Source organism: Ictidomys tridecemlineatus, chromosome 11 (assembly GCF_052094955.1).
Source record: "Ictidomys tridecemlineatus isolate mIctTri1 chromosome 11, mIctTri1.hap1, whole genome shotgun sequence".
In the NCBI taxonomy this organism is placed as follows: Eukaryota; Metazoa; Chordata; class Mammalia; order Rodentia; family Sciuridae; genus Ictidomys; species Ictidomys tridecemlineatus.
In genome coordinates, this window is record NC_135487.1 from 32,923,361 (window position 1) to 32,940,263 (window position 16,903).

The 16,903-nt window shown below is 37.6% G+C and overlaps 1 protein-coding gene across 4 annotated transcripts in view; it reads right to left on the reverse strand.

Annotated features, from left to right (window-relative positions):
- Positions 1-16,195, reverse strand: part of Eif2b3 (eukaryotic translation initiation factor 2B subunit gamma) — a 109,797-nt gene extending 93,602 nt beyond the window's left edge. For 2 of the 4 annotated variants that reach the window (XM_005317960.5, XM_078026156.1), the window contains exons 1-3: positions 16,067-16,195; positions 13,077-13,233; positions 8,866-9,011 (exon numbers count right to left, since the gene is read on the reverse strand). In XM_005317960.5, coding sequence (XP_005318017.1) covers positions 8,866-9,011; positions 13,077-13,224 — 294 coding nt within the window. In that variant the 5' untranslated portion in view covers positions 13,225-13,233; positions 16,067-16,195. Of the gene's footprint in view, positions 1-8,865; positions 9,012-13,076; positions 13,234-14,132; positions 14,157-16,014 lie in introns of those variants that run through there. The other 2 variants (XM_078026157.1, XM_078026158.1) reach the window with 2 other exon arrangements.
- Positions 16,196-16,903: the final 708 nt, after the last annotated feature.

Genomic DNA, 16,903 nt, shown 5'->3' on the forward strand with positions numbered 1-16,903 from the left:
TCTCTCTCTAAAAAATAAAAAATTGTGTACATCTATAGTTAAATTTTTTTTAAAAAAAGAAAAGTTAGAAGTGAGGGGAATTAGAAATAAAAGAAAAAAATCACTTCAGAAATAAGTAAAACTAGAAGAATACAAGGGCAAATAAAACAATCCACAATGCCTTCGGGGAAATGGAATGTAAAAAGGAATACAATCCTAAAATTAAAAAAAGAAACATAAAAAGGGTTTGAGGCAAAGTAACAAAAAGAGAGATGTAACCTCAGATGGTCAAATGACTTGGGAGACAAGAAACAGGGACTGTTGGCAACAATCACTAACAGCTGCTCACATCACAAAATGAAAGGCAACCACCTCAATTATGTGCCTCCAGATGGAAAACCACACGGCCACCTATGAAGCAGTCTTGCCAAAAAAACTCAAACCTAAATTTACACAAGCCTCCGGGTCCAACTACCAATTTACAGAAAATATACAGAGATAAACACTTATTAAATAATATCACAGTTTTGCAATCAACTGAATGCAGACTGGAAAACTGTACAAGACAAAAAGACCCAGTATGGGGGGGGGGCTGGGGTTGTGACTCAGTGTAGAGAGCTTTCCTCGCATGCGTGAGGCCCTGGGTTCGATCCTCAGCATCACATAAAAGGAAATAAATAAAAATGAAGATATATATAAAAAAAATTTTAAAAAGACCCAGTTTCTTTAACAAATACATTATAAAGGAAAAAAGAGTAAGAAGAAAGGAAAATCCATGAGTTAAGAGGCTTAAGAGACATTTCAACCAATTATAATGGGTAGTCCTTTTCACTTCTTGAGTTAACATTAAACAACATATTTATATTTATAAAGCAACTGGAAACTCAAACACTGATTGGGTATTTCATGATACCAAAGAATTATTATTTATTTGTTTTTTAATCTTTTGAATGTGATAATTTTTTTAAAGCCCTCATGTTAGCAATATATTCTGAAAAATATACAGATAAGATAAAATAATATGGGGCTGGGATTGTGGCTCAGCGGCAGAGCACTTGCCTAGCACATGTGAGGCCCTGGGTTTGATCCTTAGCACCACATAAAAATAAATAAAATAAAGATACTGTATCCAACTACAACTAAAAAATAAATATTAAAAAAAGATAAAATAATATGATGTTTGGGATTTGCTTCAAAAAAACATGGGAGGGGGGCTGGGTTATAGCTTGGGGGTACAGTGCTTACCTAGTATGCATGAGGTCCTGAGTTTAATCCCTGACACCACAAAAAAAAAAAAAAAAAGGAAAGCAAATTGGGTGGGATAAGATTTGCTTATAAGGCTGGATGATAAATACACGGACAATGTTCTATTCTGTTTTGCTTATAAGGCTGGATGATAAATACACGGGCAATGTACATTCAAAATTTCCTATAATAAAAAGTTAAAGCAGGAGGGCTGGGGATGTGGTTCAAGTGGTAGCGCCCTCGCCTAGCATGCATGAGGCACTGGGTTTGAATCTCAGCACCACATAAGAACAAAATAAAAAGATATTGTGTCGACCTAAAACTAAAAAAAATAAATGTTAAAAAAAAAGTTAAAGCAGGAACTATAACTGGTTTACAACTGGTTTATTATTATGATTTGACTATAAATACATATATCCTAAATTAATGAGTTCATATATGAAACACTATAATGAAGAAAATATGAAATCCAAGAATATCTGTTATCAATTCCAGTTGTAAGAATGGAGCTCACTCACCCAGGGCCTGGGAGAATGAATGAACCAATAATCTCTCTTGATAAGTCAGGGAAAAGTTTGGACAGCTGAAATAAAAAGTGAGAATCAAAAAATCAGTAAAACTGTGGTGTTAAGATACAGCAAAATGAAGCAGAAAATAGTGCCAGAAAAATAATCCAAATGAGATATGTCCTTTAGTTGAAAAAATGTTAGCAAACATGGTATCCAGCTTCAATATCCTGTAAGTAAATATGAAGGGGGTTTCTATATACGAGTAGGACTGTAGTACATTTAGAAAATGCAATGTAAAAAAAGAAGATTATAAATTAAAATGTATTTTAGCTGGGTGTAGTGATGCACGCCTGTAATCCCAGTGACTTGGGAGGCTAAGGAAGGCAGACTGTAAGTTTGATGTTAGCCTTGGCAACATCTCAAAAAAAGATAAAAAAAAAAAAGGCTGCAAATGTAGCTCAGTAGTACAGCACCCTGGATTCAATCCTAAGTACCATTAAAAAAAAAAAAAAAGACTTAAAAAGCCAAATAAAGTGAATATATCACTCTGGTCTTTCTCTAAGACAATAAAGAAACTAAACAGGATAACCTCACATTAATATTTGGGGAATTCAGGAAGTAGATAAAGATAAAAGATAATAAGCCCTAAACTTATGTTACCTAAAATCATACTGAAAACAGACCAAAAGAGCCTCCAAATGTTTAGGAAGCTCTTTTATGGGCAAAGGGAAAGAGAACTCAATGGGTTCAAAGGGCTGTTTCTTTTAAACCATGGCACAGCTTGTGGGTTCAACTTTCTCTTTTAGAGAAACATCTGACATCCCTCAGCAAATTGCCTTCTGAAGCTGTCTCAATTTTCTTCAACTTTTTTGTGCCTTTCTACTCCCTTCCTAAAAGTTTACATTGATCCCAACCAGACAGTTCTGAGTTTGGGATTAGCTTGGGTTTTACTTTGTTCTTGACAGGTATTTGGTAATCTCCACAGGTTAACTTTGTTGCCTTCTATTCCAGGTTGGAAGGCAAGGTGATGTGAAGCCAGGATTTCAGCAGCCCTATGATAGGTAAAACCAAGTAAAGAGAGCAAGACTTGCTGACCAAAGTCATAGATTAGAAAAAGGCCCAGATTATTTATAAGGATGCTGTATAAATGATGTGGAAGCAAAGAAAAAAAGGGAGGAAAATAAATGAGACTGGATACAAGAACTTAGATATTAGGTACAAGCGAAAGCGGAAGGAGTAAATGATCAAAGTTTTAAGAAGAGCTAATTCCAGCAGTGCTTGCCTGTAAGCATAATGACTCAGGAAGCTGAGGCAGGAGGATTATAAATTCAAGGCAAGCCTCACAGCTTAGTGAAATACATAGTAACTTAGTGAAATTGTGTGTCCCCCCCCCCCAAAAAAAAAAGACTGGGCTGGGGATGTAGCTCAGTGGTAAAGCACCCCCTGGGTTCAATGCCCAGTACCAAAAAATTTAAAAATAAATAAATAAATAAATAAATAAGTTGTAAGAAGGCAACAACTTCAAGAATAAAATGTCTTTTTGGTAGTTCTTCTATTAATAGTTGCTGCTTATCACTTCCCAGTCAAGAGCTAGAGGAACTCATTTGCATGGAATTCCCAGGATCTCTAATTCCAGGTTAGAGGAAAAATAAAATTTCTAAGATTTAGGGATTAGGGAGTAAAGAGAGTTTATACCTTCATCCATAACTTCTAGATAGTAGCTAAAATAGCTGCTGGGAAGACCACTAAAAATCCTAAACTCTTTGCCAATCAAAACAAGATACAACTTTGTACCCATTAAGATGACAACTTTTATTTAAAAAAAAAGAGAGAGAGACAAATAACAAGCATTGGAAGGATGGTAGTGAAATTGGAATCCATATGCACTACTGGTAAGAATAAAAAATTGTATATCTGTATGCAAAATAATACATTGTTCCTATACACACACACACACACACACACACACACAATTACCTACATAACCTAGCAATTCCATTTCTGGGTATATAACTAAGAGAACTTTCTGAAAGCAGAATCTCAAAGAGATATTTGAACACCCATGTTCAGAGCAGAATTATTCACAACAGCCAAAAACAGGGAAGCATCCCAATGTCCCCTGATGGATATATGGATAAGCAAAATGTGGCATACCCATACAATGGAATATTATACAGTCTTAAAAAAGGAAGAAAAATCTATAATATTCTACAATATGAATGAACCTTGAGGATGTTATACTAAATAAAATAGTCACAAAAAGAAAAATACTGTATAATTTCCACTTGCATGAGGTAGAAAAATCAGAAATCATAAAAACATTAAGTAGCATGGTAGCTGCCAGGACTGGGAGGGAATGTTTAATGAATATACTTTCAGTTTTATAAGACCGAAGTTATTGAGATCGATGGTGATAATAGTTGTGTAATATTATGATAATAGTTGTGTATTATTATTTTCCCAGTATTCAATTCCACTATAATGTACATTTTAAAATAATTAAAATGGTAAATTTTGTTATGTATACTTACCACAATTTTTTTAAATTGAAAAAAAAAAAATCCTAAGTTCCTTAGTAAACCTGCATCAATTCTTGTGAAAGAACAGAATCCTCTTCTTATTTTCCTAAGGAAGCTCCCCATTCTTCCTTAAACAAATAAGCAGCTACACTCCAGAAATCTTGACTCTAACAGTATTGGAAATTTTCTCTTTAATCAGAAACACCAAAACTCAGTTGGATGGAAACATAAAAATGCAAAAAGAGAGGTTAAAAATTTGAGTGGGAAATGCCTATATGCATTGCACTGGAGGTTCTGACCAGGGCAATGGGGGGGGGGAGAAGAATAATTAAAAAGGAAAACATACTACTCATTTTATCTGAAGAAAAATGATGATGCATGTAGAAAATCCTAAGAGAATCTATATTATAACAGAGTCACAAGATACATGGTCAAAATACAAAAATAAATAAATAAATAAATAAAATCACATTCTATATACAAGCAACAAACAATTGAAAGATGGAATTTTAAAAATACCAGTTACAATATCACTAAAAGCATTTACCTAAAATAAATTTGTGACTTGGGCACAATGTGCACACCTATAATCCCAGTAACCTGGGAGGCTGAGGCAGGATGTTCTCAAATTTGAGGCCACACTCAGCAACTTAGTGAAATCCTATCTCAAATAAAAAAGAAAAAGGTCTAGGGATGTAACTCAGTAATAGAACATATTGGGTTCATTCCCCAATAATGCAATAAACAAACAAAGATTTACTAGGACTTGTTCAAATTCTCCACACATTATACAATGAAAAAAAGTAAAAGGAACTTAAATATACACACACAATATTGAAAGATTCACAACATCAAATCTCTCCAAATTAATCTATAGGTTCAATATACTTCCAATCAAAATCTAAGAAGGCTTCTTCTTCTTCTTTTTTTTTTTAAAGAGAGAGTGAGAGAGGGGAGAGAGAGAGAGAATTTTTTTAATATTTATTTTTTAGTTCTCGATGGACACAACATCTTTGTTGGTATGTGGTGCTGAGGATCGAACCCGGTTCGCACGCATGCCAGGCGAGCGCGCTACCGCTTGAGCCACATCCCCAGCCCTTCTTCTTCTTTTTTTAATTCCTAATTTTTTTTTAGCTGTAGATATACACAACACCATTATTTTATTTATTTTTATGTGGTGCTGAGGATCAAACCCAGTCCCCCCACACATGCCAGGCAAGTATTCCACCACTGGGCCATAACCCATGCCCCAAGAATGATTCTTTACAGAAAATGATTCTAAAATTTACATGGAAATCCAAAGGAATTAAGCCAAAATAATATTTTTTTAAAAAGTTCATAGATTTATACTACCTGATTTTATGACATACTGTAAAGTTAAAATAATCAAGACAGTGGTACTGAAGAGAAGATAGACAAATAATCAATGGAACAAAACAGAGGAGAGAAACAGACTGCACATAAATGGTTAACTGATTTTCAACTAAGACACCAATGTAATTCAATGAAGAAAAGCAAAGTCTTTTAAACAAATGGTGTTGATGCAACTGAATATCCTTGTGGAATATTATCCCTACCTCAGGATCACTTAAAAATTAAACCAAGACAGGTCATATATCTAAATGTAAAAGCCAAATTTACAACATTTTTAGAAGTAAAGTAAAAGAATACCTCCACAAACTTCAGATAGACAAGGATTTCTTGGGACACAAAGAGCAATAATTTTCGTGTATTGTGGCACGTGCCACAATAATCCTAGTGACTCGGGAGGCTGAGGCAGAAGTATTGCAAGGTTGAGACTAGCCTCAGCAACTTACTGAGATCCTGTCAAAGTAAAAATAGAAGGGGCTCAGTGGGTGTGGCTCAGTGGTAGAGCATCCTAAGGTTCAATCCCCAGTACAAAAAGATAATAGTCACTAAAGAAAAATAATCACTAAAGAAAAAAATCAGAAATAACTGGGTACGGTGCCACATGCCTATAATTTAGCAGCTTGGGAGGCTGAGGCAGGAGGATTACAAATTCAAAGCAAGCCTCAGCAACTTAGGCCCTAAGTAACTTAGTGAGTGAGACTCTTTCTCAAAATAAAACATAAAAAGGGCTGGGGATGTGGCTTGGTGGTAAAATGCCCCTGAGTTCAATCCCTAGTACCAAAAAAAAGAGGAGGAAAATCAGTAATTTGGATTTCATCAACATTTAAAACTTTTGATCATCTAAAGAAACCAGTAATAAAGAGATAAGACAAGCCATAAGGGGCTGGGGATGTGGCTCAAGCGGTAGTGCGCTATCTGGCATGCCTGCAGCCCAGTTCTATCCTCAGCACCACATACCAACAAAGATGTTGTGTCCGTCGAAAACTAAAAAATAAATATTAAAAAAAAATTCTCTCTCTCTCTCTCCCTTCCTCTCTCTCTTTAATTAAAAAAAAAAAAAGACAAGCCATAAAATAAGAGAAAATACAACACATCTGACAGAAGACTTTCAACTAGAATATATAAAGAATTCCCCTAGGGCTGGGGATGTGGCTCAAGTGGTAGCGCGCTCGCCAGGACAGGTTGGATCCTCAGCACCACATGCAAACAAAGATGTTGTGTCTGCTGAAAACTAAAAAATAAATATTAAAAAAATTCTCTCTCTTTCTCTTTCTCTCTCAAAAAAAAAAAAAAAAAAAAGAGAATTCCCCTATAATCAATAATAAAATGGCAAATGGCCCAATTTAAAAATAGGCAAATGCTTTGAACAGACACTTCATATATACAAATGGTCAACAAGCACATGAAAAAGTGGTCAGTATCATTACTATCAGGGAATGCAAATTAAAACCACAATAAGAAGTCACTACATACATATCCACTAGGAATAGTTAAAATTAAAAAGACTGACAGCACTAAGTTTTGAAAATGTGAAGCAAATGAAACTTTTATGTAGTGTTAGCAGATGTGTAAAATAATAAAACCACTTTGGAAAACTGTTAGCTTTTAACAAAGTAAACCCTACAACCTAGAATATTTTCACAGAAAGACATGCAGAACAATGTTCATGATAGCTGTATTCATAATAGTCAAAATTAGAAACAAACCCAAATGACTGTCAATAGAAGAGATTAAAAAAAACAAAAACAAAAACAGTGGAACACTACTCAGCAGCAGAAAGGAATTAATTAGTTATACCTTCAATAAAATGTGAATGAATCTGAAAAATACTTAAACAAAAGTCAGAACAAAATTATATAATTCTACTTACATGAAGTTCATTAACAAACAAAACTAACATACAGTGATAGAGACAAAATAGCAGCTGGACTCTCCAAATGGGAGAATGACTACTAAAAAGCACATGAACCTTAGGGGTAATGAAACTGTTCTAGATTTGGGTGATGGTAAACTGGGTGCATATACTTGTCAAAACTTATCGAACTGTATACTTAGTATTTGTGCATTTTGCTCTGGTTAAGCTATTCTCCAATAAAAGGGTGGGTGCTTATACATATCTGCATTAATTTTTTGTTCTTTAGTATAAAAGTAGGTTAAAAAATTAACACATCTGTTTGTAGTCATCAGCAATTGCAGGAGAAAGTCTTGCTTTTGTTCTCCCAATTCAAAATACATAACAATATCACAAAAGCTGAAATTTTTCTGAAGGACATCAATTTTAGAACAATTCCATAATTCTCAGTACTCTTGTTAGTTTCTTAATCAGAAGAGACTATCACATGAGAGATCTATAGAATTTTAAAAAATTTCCTCCTGCTTCTTTCTGGTCAATTTCCTACCTACAGAGTCAACTGCTGCTTTGATTTTTATTGCCATATATTAATTTTGCATTTCATGAACTGAATATAAATAGAAACTTTTGAAGTACATTTGAAATATATGTCCTTTTTTGCAGTGCTAAGGTTGAATCCAGGGCCTTTTGCATACTAGGCAAGTGTTCTACCATCAAGCCACAACCCTCAGCCTTCTCCTCAATGCTGCCCTGAAGTACTACGGATTAAATGATAGCAAATGTTTTACTCTCACATGGTAGATAAATGCTTTACCACTGAACTACACTTCCAGTCCCTTTTATTTTTTTTTTTAGTACCAGAATTGAACCCAGGGACACTTAACCACTGAACCACATCCCTAACCCTTTTAATATTCTATGTAGAGACAGGGTTTCACCGAGTTGCTTAGGGCTTTGCTAAGTTGCTGAGGCTGGCTTTGAACTTGTGATTCTCCTGCCTCAGCCTCCCCATGGGATTATGGGCATGAGCCACTGCGTCTGGCATCTCCAGTCCTTTTAAAATTTTATTTTGAGACACGGTCTCAGTAAATTGCCCAGGCTAACCTTAAACTTGTAATCCCCCTGCCTTAGTCTCCTGAATAGCCAAGAATTAAAGGTGTGTGTCTCCATGCCCACGTCTATTTTTTTTAATAAAGATGTATTACTATTTGAAAAGCACAGACTGTGACAATTAAATGTCTAAATCAAAACAAAGAACAGTTGAAGAATATATAGGCAACAAAGTATGTGATGTAAGACCATATTTTTTTTAAAAAAATTATAAACTTAATAACTGGAAAAATCAGATATTATTTATTTTTCAATAAACAGTAAAAGAAATAATTTTCACCTTAAGTTTTGGATATATATAGCGCAGAGAATCTGCAGTTCCCATGTCAGCTTCATCAGGAATGCACACAATATCTGGCTTCATTTTCATCTTGAATTCTGCACATAAAACCTTTTGGACATCCCTGGTTGTAACCACAATGACTTCTATAGCATGAAAGAAAAAAGAAGGAAAAATGCAAAAACTCATTCATCTAGATATCAGTTTCACTACTTCAACTGGCTATGGTCTGTTTCTAGGTGTAATAATAACTAATATTACTGAACCTTTTCAGTGTGTCTTACATGAATTCTTTCAATTAATTCTTACAACAATCTCACTTTTATAATGAAGAAATCTGCCAGAAGTTTTTAGCACACACTTGTAATCCCACCTACTTGGGAGGCTGAGATGAGGGATCACAAGTTTGAAGCTAGGCTGGGCAATTTAGACTGTCTCAACACAAAATTTAAGAAAAAGGGGAGGGGATTGCTGGAAATGTAGCTCTGTATCAGAGTGTATGTTTAGAATACATAAGGTCCTGGTGTCAATCCTCAGTAACACACACACACACACACACACACACACACACACACACACACACACACACAGACACACACAAAAGAGGAACCATGGACTGAAAGACTTTAAGTGACTTTACTCAGGATGCAATGGAATGAAGATCAAATTCAGGTCTAGGGGGCTGGGGATATAGCTCAGTTGGTAGAGTGCCTGCCTTCCACGAACAAGGCCCTGGGTTCAATCCCCAGCACCACAAAAAACAACAGCAACAACAAAAAACCCCTCAGGTCTGACCAGGCTTGGTACACATGCCTCTAATCCCAGCAGCTGGGGAGGCTGAGGCAGGAAGATCGCAAGTTCAAAGCCAGTCTCAGCAAATTAGTGAGGCCCTACGTAGCTTAGTGAGACCTGTTCCTAAATAAAATACAAAAATAGGCTGGAAATGTGGCTCAGCAGTTAAGCGCCCCTGGAGTCACTCCCCAGTAACCCCCCGACAAAAAAAAAAAAAAAAAAAAAAACCTTAGGTCTGTATGATTCATACCTACATTAATATACTGTACACCACCTTTTGTGGATGTAAAGAATTCACAAGACCATTCAACAAAACATATAAATGTAATCTTAAATCTTCATTCAGTACAAATAGTTACCCCAACTTCCTACCAGGTAGCCATTACTGCTGCACTGAGGATTAAATGAATCTAATAAGAATCATTTTCACACAACAGATATATTCACCTTATCCATTTATCTATCAAACAATGACAGAAAATCGGGGTTTTTTTTCATGGATCTTTGTTGAGATAATGTTACTGATATCTGGCAGTCTGATTTTGGCATCTCTTCAATAATTTCCACATGTTCCATGATAGTGCTCCAGATCACAATCATCCCTCCCTTTCACTGGAATCAGTGTTTTCTATTTTTTCTTCCTCTTTTTTCTTTAAAATCATTTAACCTTCCTTCCTTCTTTCTTCCTTCTTTCTTCCTCTCCTCAATTTAGTCACTCACTCTTTTATCCAACAAATACTAATATATTTAACATATAAAGGACAAATAAGCACTGAGAATTCAGAAAAGAACTTAACATGGTTTCTATCCTCAAGAAACACGGAGGGCTGGGGTATAGCTCAGTGGTAAAGTGCTTGCCTAGCATGAGTGTGGCCCTGGGTTCAATTTTCAGCACCACATAAAAATAAAATAAATAAAATAAAGGTTAAGGACTGGAGTTGTGGCTCAGAGAAAAAAGCGCTCACATACCAGGCGTGAGGCACTGAGTTCGATTCCCAGCATCATATAAAATTAAATAAATCTATCATCTCTACCTACAACTATGAAATAAATATTTAACAAATTAATAAATAAAGGTTAAATTCTTTTAAAGAATTTTTTTTTTTTTTTTTTTTAACATGGACCTGGTCACAGTGGTACACCCTGTAACCCAGCTACTAGAAAAGTTGAGGCAGGAGGATTACATGTTCAAGGCCACCCTTGCCAACTTAGAGAGACCATTTTAGAATAGAAAAATAAGCCAGGCACAGTGGCGCATGCCTGTAATCGCAGCAGCACAGGAGGCTGAGGCAGGAGGATGCCAAGTTCAAAGCCAGCTTCAGCAAAAGCAAGACACTAAGCAACTCAGTGAGACCCTGTCACTAAATAAAACACAAAATAGGGCTGGGCATGTGGCTCAGTGGGTTGAGTGTTCCTCACTTCAGTCCCTGGTACCCCCCCCAAAATAAAAATAAATAAATAGAAAAAAAGGGCTGGAGATGTAGCTCAGTTCTACAATGTCCCTAAGAATCCCCAGTACCACAAAAAAAAATAAACTGAATATGGGGAAATTAAACATGGAAATGATTACCTAAAGAAGACTCACTAGAAGAGATGGCCTTTGAGATAAGCCACGTATTCAACAAAAATTTCTTTAGTACAGCAGGGTGTGGTGTACACCTATAATCCCAGTGGGTCAGGAGGCTGAGGCAGGAGGTTGGCAAGTTCAAAGCCAGTCTCAGCAACTTAGTGAAGCCCTAAGTAACTAAACAAGACCCTATCTCAAAATAAAAGATAAAAAGGACCAGGAATGTAGCTCAGTGGTAAAGTATCCCTGGGTTTACTCCCCAACAACAAAGTACATAAATAAATTAATAGTTTTTTTTAGTACATACTATATTATATGCAAAATGCTGAGAATACAAAGATGAATTAGAAACAGTATCTGTTCTTAGGAGAGATTACCAAGCCTCCCATACCATCAATTATAGTATAAAACAGTCCTTGAGAGGTGCCAAGAAACACAAAGAAAGATTAATGCTGTTAGGGATATTGAAGAGAAGGTAGCATTTCCAAAGGTTGGAAAGGAGATTTGAAGTACAGTAGATAAAGTGATGGATACTCCATTCATGCAAATATGGGACAGTCTACTAAATATATGGTCAAGATTCTTCTGTTTGGAGGGAGAAAAAAGCTAAGTAGGGCTACATTAACTTCCCTCTATAAAATAATTAAGAATAAGAAAAGAATGATGCCAGAAATAGTGTCATGAGTCTGTAATCTTAGGAAAATAAGGCAGGAGGATCATGAGCTCAAGGCCAGAGGAGACAACATAACAAGATCCCAACTTAAAAAATTGGGGGGCAGTGGCTGGAGATGATGTACCTCAGTGGTACAGTGCTTGCCTAGCATGTGAAAGGCCCTGGTTTCAAACCCTACCACTGTGATATAAAGACAGAAAGACAGGCTTAGCAATTTAAAACTTAAGAATTCTGCGTTCAGGAGGCACCTCCCCCATCAAATTGTAAGTGAGCCTCAATGAGAATTTTCTACATAAATATACCACAATAGGCCACACTGAAGTATGAACTAAAGGTACAGTAAAAGTAAAAAGCAAAAAGATTTACAGATGGCAAATCTATAAAGGGTCTATAGGAAAGTACAATATTTTAAACTGGGCTAAAGTGTGTCACAATCACCACCTGTGAGACCAAGCTCTAAAAAGAAAATTGCTAAAACATATCTCTTAATGCCAATGTCATTTAGACCAGTGCACAAAAATGTCTGTGGGTCTGTGTCAGGAAGGCAACTCTCATAATGCAATGATCACTGGATCATGAGACTGGGCCCAGAATTATGGCACCTAATTTGTTTTACCTAGCTGGTATTCTGATCTGTTCTACCTAACCATAGAACACTAAATTCAATGGGCCAAGGTTGAACATTATCTTTTTTTAAACCCGATGTCTTAGATTCTTTTTCCTACTTAATAGCATTGCATCTATGATACCCAAGCAAAAGTAGAAAGAACTCTTCCCACTGGTCTTTAAAGTTCTAGAGGGCAGGGCCTAAGATGTTTTTTCAATTCTGTACATCCATCCTTAATACATTACATGGCACACAATATATTCTATTGTTAAGGAAAGTACTGATAGTAAAGTACTTAGAGTCCTAATTAGCTCTTTCTGATAACCTTACAAGGTTCAGCTTGGATCACTGAGGAGATCAGCTCTATAACAACAACACTTAGCACTATCTTCTCAATCTTTTTTACATAGCAACAGAATACTTCTTTGTTCCTAATTTAAAAGTGGCCAGATTCCAGCAAACTTTAAGACTGAGTCTTCTCTAATCATCCTCCCTCACCCTCATAATGCTAACAAATCACTGAGACCAAACACTCCAAAGTTTTATAAGTGCAGATCACTGTCATTGCTCACCTTCAAATCCAACTCGCTCAAGCAGGTTCAATGGGTACCAAATTAAAGGTTTGTTCCCAACTGGGAGCAGAGGCTTGGGAATACTGGAAGTCAGGTCTGTCATCCGAGATCCCCCACCTACAGCCATCACTACTGCTTGAAATTCCATTTTTATAAACTGGAAAGAAACCACATGAAAAAAGAATGTAACAAAAATCAAAGTACACAAAATATTAATCCATTTTTCTTTAGGTTTACTGATACCCACTTATGTCAGATGTATCACTTCCAACTTTAATTACCACACAACTGCAAAATACACACATATCATCATCTTTATCATACTCTGTGGTCAATACAGACACTCAGGTCTATCACTGGTAAAAGTGGGGGATATCTGAATGAAAAAATATCTGGCTTGGCCCTTGAGTTATTCACAATTAAGACAGATTCAGTAAATTTTAATACACTACCAGTAGTGCCATGGCAGGGAGATAGCCAAGAAACAGTGTACACAGGATATAGGGAACACCTGTCTTCCTAGAAAACACAGGAAGGTTATGCTCAAGTTGATTCTGGAGAAGTTTATTAAATTGTTTACTAAAATGACATTTTAATTCTTATTTCTTGAAAGCATTTTAAAAACTTGACAAGAATTAAAAACAGAAACACAGGCATGTTAGTTTGAAAGGTATAAAACTGACTGAAGATTCCTCTAATAATTCATCCATATGCTCTAGTATTCTCATTTTCCCTAATTATAACAGATATCACTCTAAACACAAATGTAGGTTTGTAGCTTTATTCTTTTTTTTTTGTGGTACTGTGTACACTCGGGAGCTACATCCTCAATCTTTTTTATTTGTTATTTTTGAGACAGGATCTCAATAAGTTGCTCAGGCTGGCCTCAAACTTGTGATCCTCCTGCCTCTGTCTTCCAAGTAGCTAGGATTACAGATGTGCACTAACGTGCCCAGCAAATATAGGCTTATATGTGAATCTAAGAATCCAATTACAGAAACAATCCAAATTGTTAACTCCTTTTTCAAAGTCAAGGTAATAAAAAAGCAATTTTACCTTGAAAAGAACCTCTTTACAGCAGCTACCACAGAACAGAGGCACAAGGAAAGGCCATAAATCCTGCTGATTTAAATTGAAAATTTTTAAAAAAATATTTTTAGTTGTAGATGGACGCAATACCTTTATTTTATTTATTTATTTTTATATGGTTCTGAAGATTGAACCCAGTGCCTCACATGTGGTAGGCAAGCACTCTACTACTGAGCTACAACCCAAGCTCCAAAAGTTTTCTCTTACAACAAATGATATAATCATGTGCAAAATGCAGTGTTTAGGAAAAAAAAAATCCAAATTGGCAAATAATGGTCCACCTTTACTATAATACTGTCCTGGGCTACATACATTAATACCTAAATCCCAGCACTTAACACTAAGTATATCCAAGACACAAAGTGAAGGCTCACACACAAACTTGGAAGACACGATTATTTCCATTTCAATAAGCATTGCCTCACACTGGAATCTAACCTTCACTCTTGCATTATACAACTTCCATGGCATTTGATGTTATTATGAAAAATGCACTAGACCCTAAGAGTCAAAAGACTGGAGTTTAAATTTTGGTTTTGCCACAATAGGTGGTGTGAAATTTAAAATTATCACCCACACCCTCAGTTCTTAGGAGAGCCTGAGGTTAAGTTAACAGATCCTAGAATTCCTAGATCAAAAAAATCCTCCTATCCCAGCAATTACAGTAGCTGGGTCTGAAGACACACATCACCATGCCCAGGTACATGCTATTTTTGCTTTATAGGGTCCCTTTCTCCTGTGTCCAGTAATCAACTCCAAAGCTTGTACGATTCAGCTCAAGAATCACCTTCCCACAAAGCCATTCCTAACCCTTCCCATGCCTCTGGCAGAAGGGATTCCTTTTCCCTATATGCTTCTACTCTATATGTACAGATTATGTCAGCCTTTACAAGCCTTACTGCACATATGTGTTTAAAAGACTTTAAAATAGAGTGAGTTCCTTGGGCTGGGGTTGTGGCTCAGTGGTAGAGCGCTTGCCTCACATGTGTGAGGCACTGGGTTCAATTCTCAGCACCATATAAAAATAAACAAAGTTATTTTTAAAAATTATAGCACTTAAAAAAAAGAAGGAATTTTGCGTTGTCATCATTGTACTCCAAGTCAGATGCCAGGTACGCAGTGTGTATGGAATGAGGATCCCCAACCTCACAACAGCCTCATGTAAGAGTTAAGCTCAAACATGTGCAGAGTGGCATTAGAATCCAAGTCACTGGGATCTAGGATTTCTACTCTCAAAATCTCTGGCTGAAGAGTGGCACCGTGGGAAGTAAGAACAGTAATGAGCATAACTACCCATGTTAGCCAAGCAAATGTCTCAATGTCGCTGTCACGACGCTGTGTGCTGGGAATCAAGGCAATGAATCTTCTAGCCTCCCAAGCTTTAGAGGGAGTGTTCGCGGCTTCTCAGACGTGCCTCAGTGCACTCACTGCCTTCTCCGGTTGTAAAGAGGTAAGATAGACCATGGCATCATAACTGAGCTCTGACTGAGGGCAGTATTTCACTGCTCTGCACCCAAACAACTAAAGATAGGCTGAATAAATGAAGGACTCAGGGGGAAAAAGTTCGGGCATGGTGTTCAGGGCGTCTGGTCCCAGGTCTGGTGTTCGCTCAGTGTGAACTCCCCCACCCCGAAATTCAGTTTCTGCATCTGCTGCTCGAAGTAGTTGGCTCGAATGCTCCCCAACCTCCGTTCTAGTTTGGACACTGGGCTCCGTGGCCGTGTGGAGCAGGGACTCGCGCTAGGGACTTCAGGGCTCATTACCCCCGTCTGCCCTTTTGGTTCCATCTCGACCCAGCTCGGCGAGTCCCTGATGAAAGGGGGTTCCCAGCCCCCACCGCGAGGCTCACCCAGCTCAGCCAGCTCGTGCGCGGCCCCTCAGGACAGAAGCTACGGCTTTACCTTAGATCCCAGCACGTCGCAACCGCTCCCAGAGCTCCCCACGCTGCCCCTGACTGACAGCCCAAAAGCGCAGGCGCGCAAGGGTCGAGCAGATCGATGGGACGCTCTGGGCAGACCCACGCAGAAGAGACGAGCGCCGAGCAATAGATTAGGCCGGGGAAAGCGCACGCGGCGGGGGAAGAAAGGGGAGAAAAGAAAAGGGGGAGGGACCAGTGGAGATTGGGCTGCCCTAGAGTCTTCTATCCAGTACTAGAGGTGTAGGACTTCGTCAACGCTGCCCTTGCGTCCATTCAGTAATCACCAGTGTCTACTGAATGCCCCTCCCAGAGCAGGATTCCAAGAACCCAGATGGAACAGGTGACAGCCTCTTTCCTCAACGAGTTTCCATTCTAGGACCTGGCTCGCACTGCTACTCTGAAAAGAGAGTTCATTGGATGCTGCAGTTTTTGGTTAGCCAGTGTGTGGGTGGGAGAGGGGGGCACCTAATTCCCTAAAGGGCAGGGATCCGCAGGACTTCTAAGTGTGAGACGGCTCTTTCGCACTCTCGCCAGATTTAGTCATCAAAATAGCGAGGGAGGGAGTCTGTGAAAGCCTCACTGAGAACGTGCCACTGAACAATAATTTAAAGAGAGTTGAATCAGGTAAGTGCAAAGGCCGGGAAACAGAGTGCTTGTTCAAAAAACAGCAAGGAGTCCAATGAGGGGGGAGAGAGCATGGCTATAGAAGAGGTGAGAAAGGTAGTGGGAAGAAGGTGGAGAATCCAGATCCTTTGGGGATTGTGGGTTATTTTGAGGGTATTGAATTTTGCTGTGAGTTAGGAAGCTAACAGATTGTTGA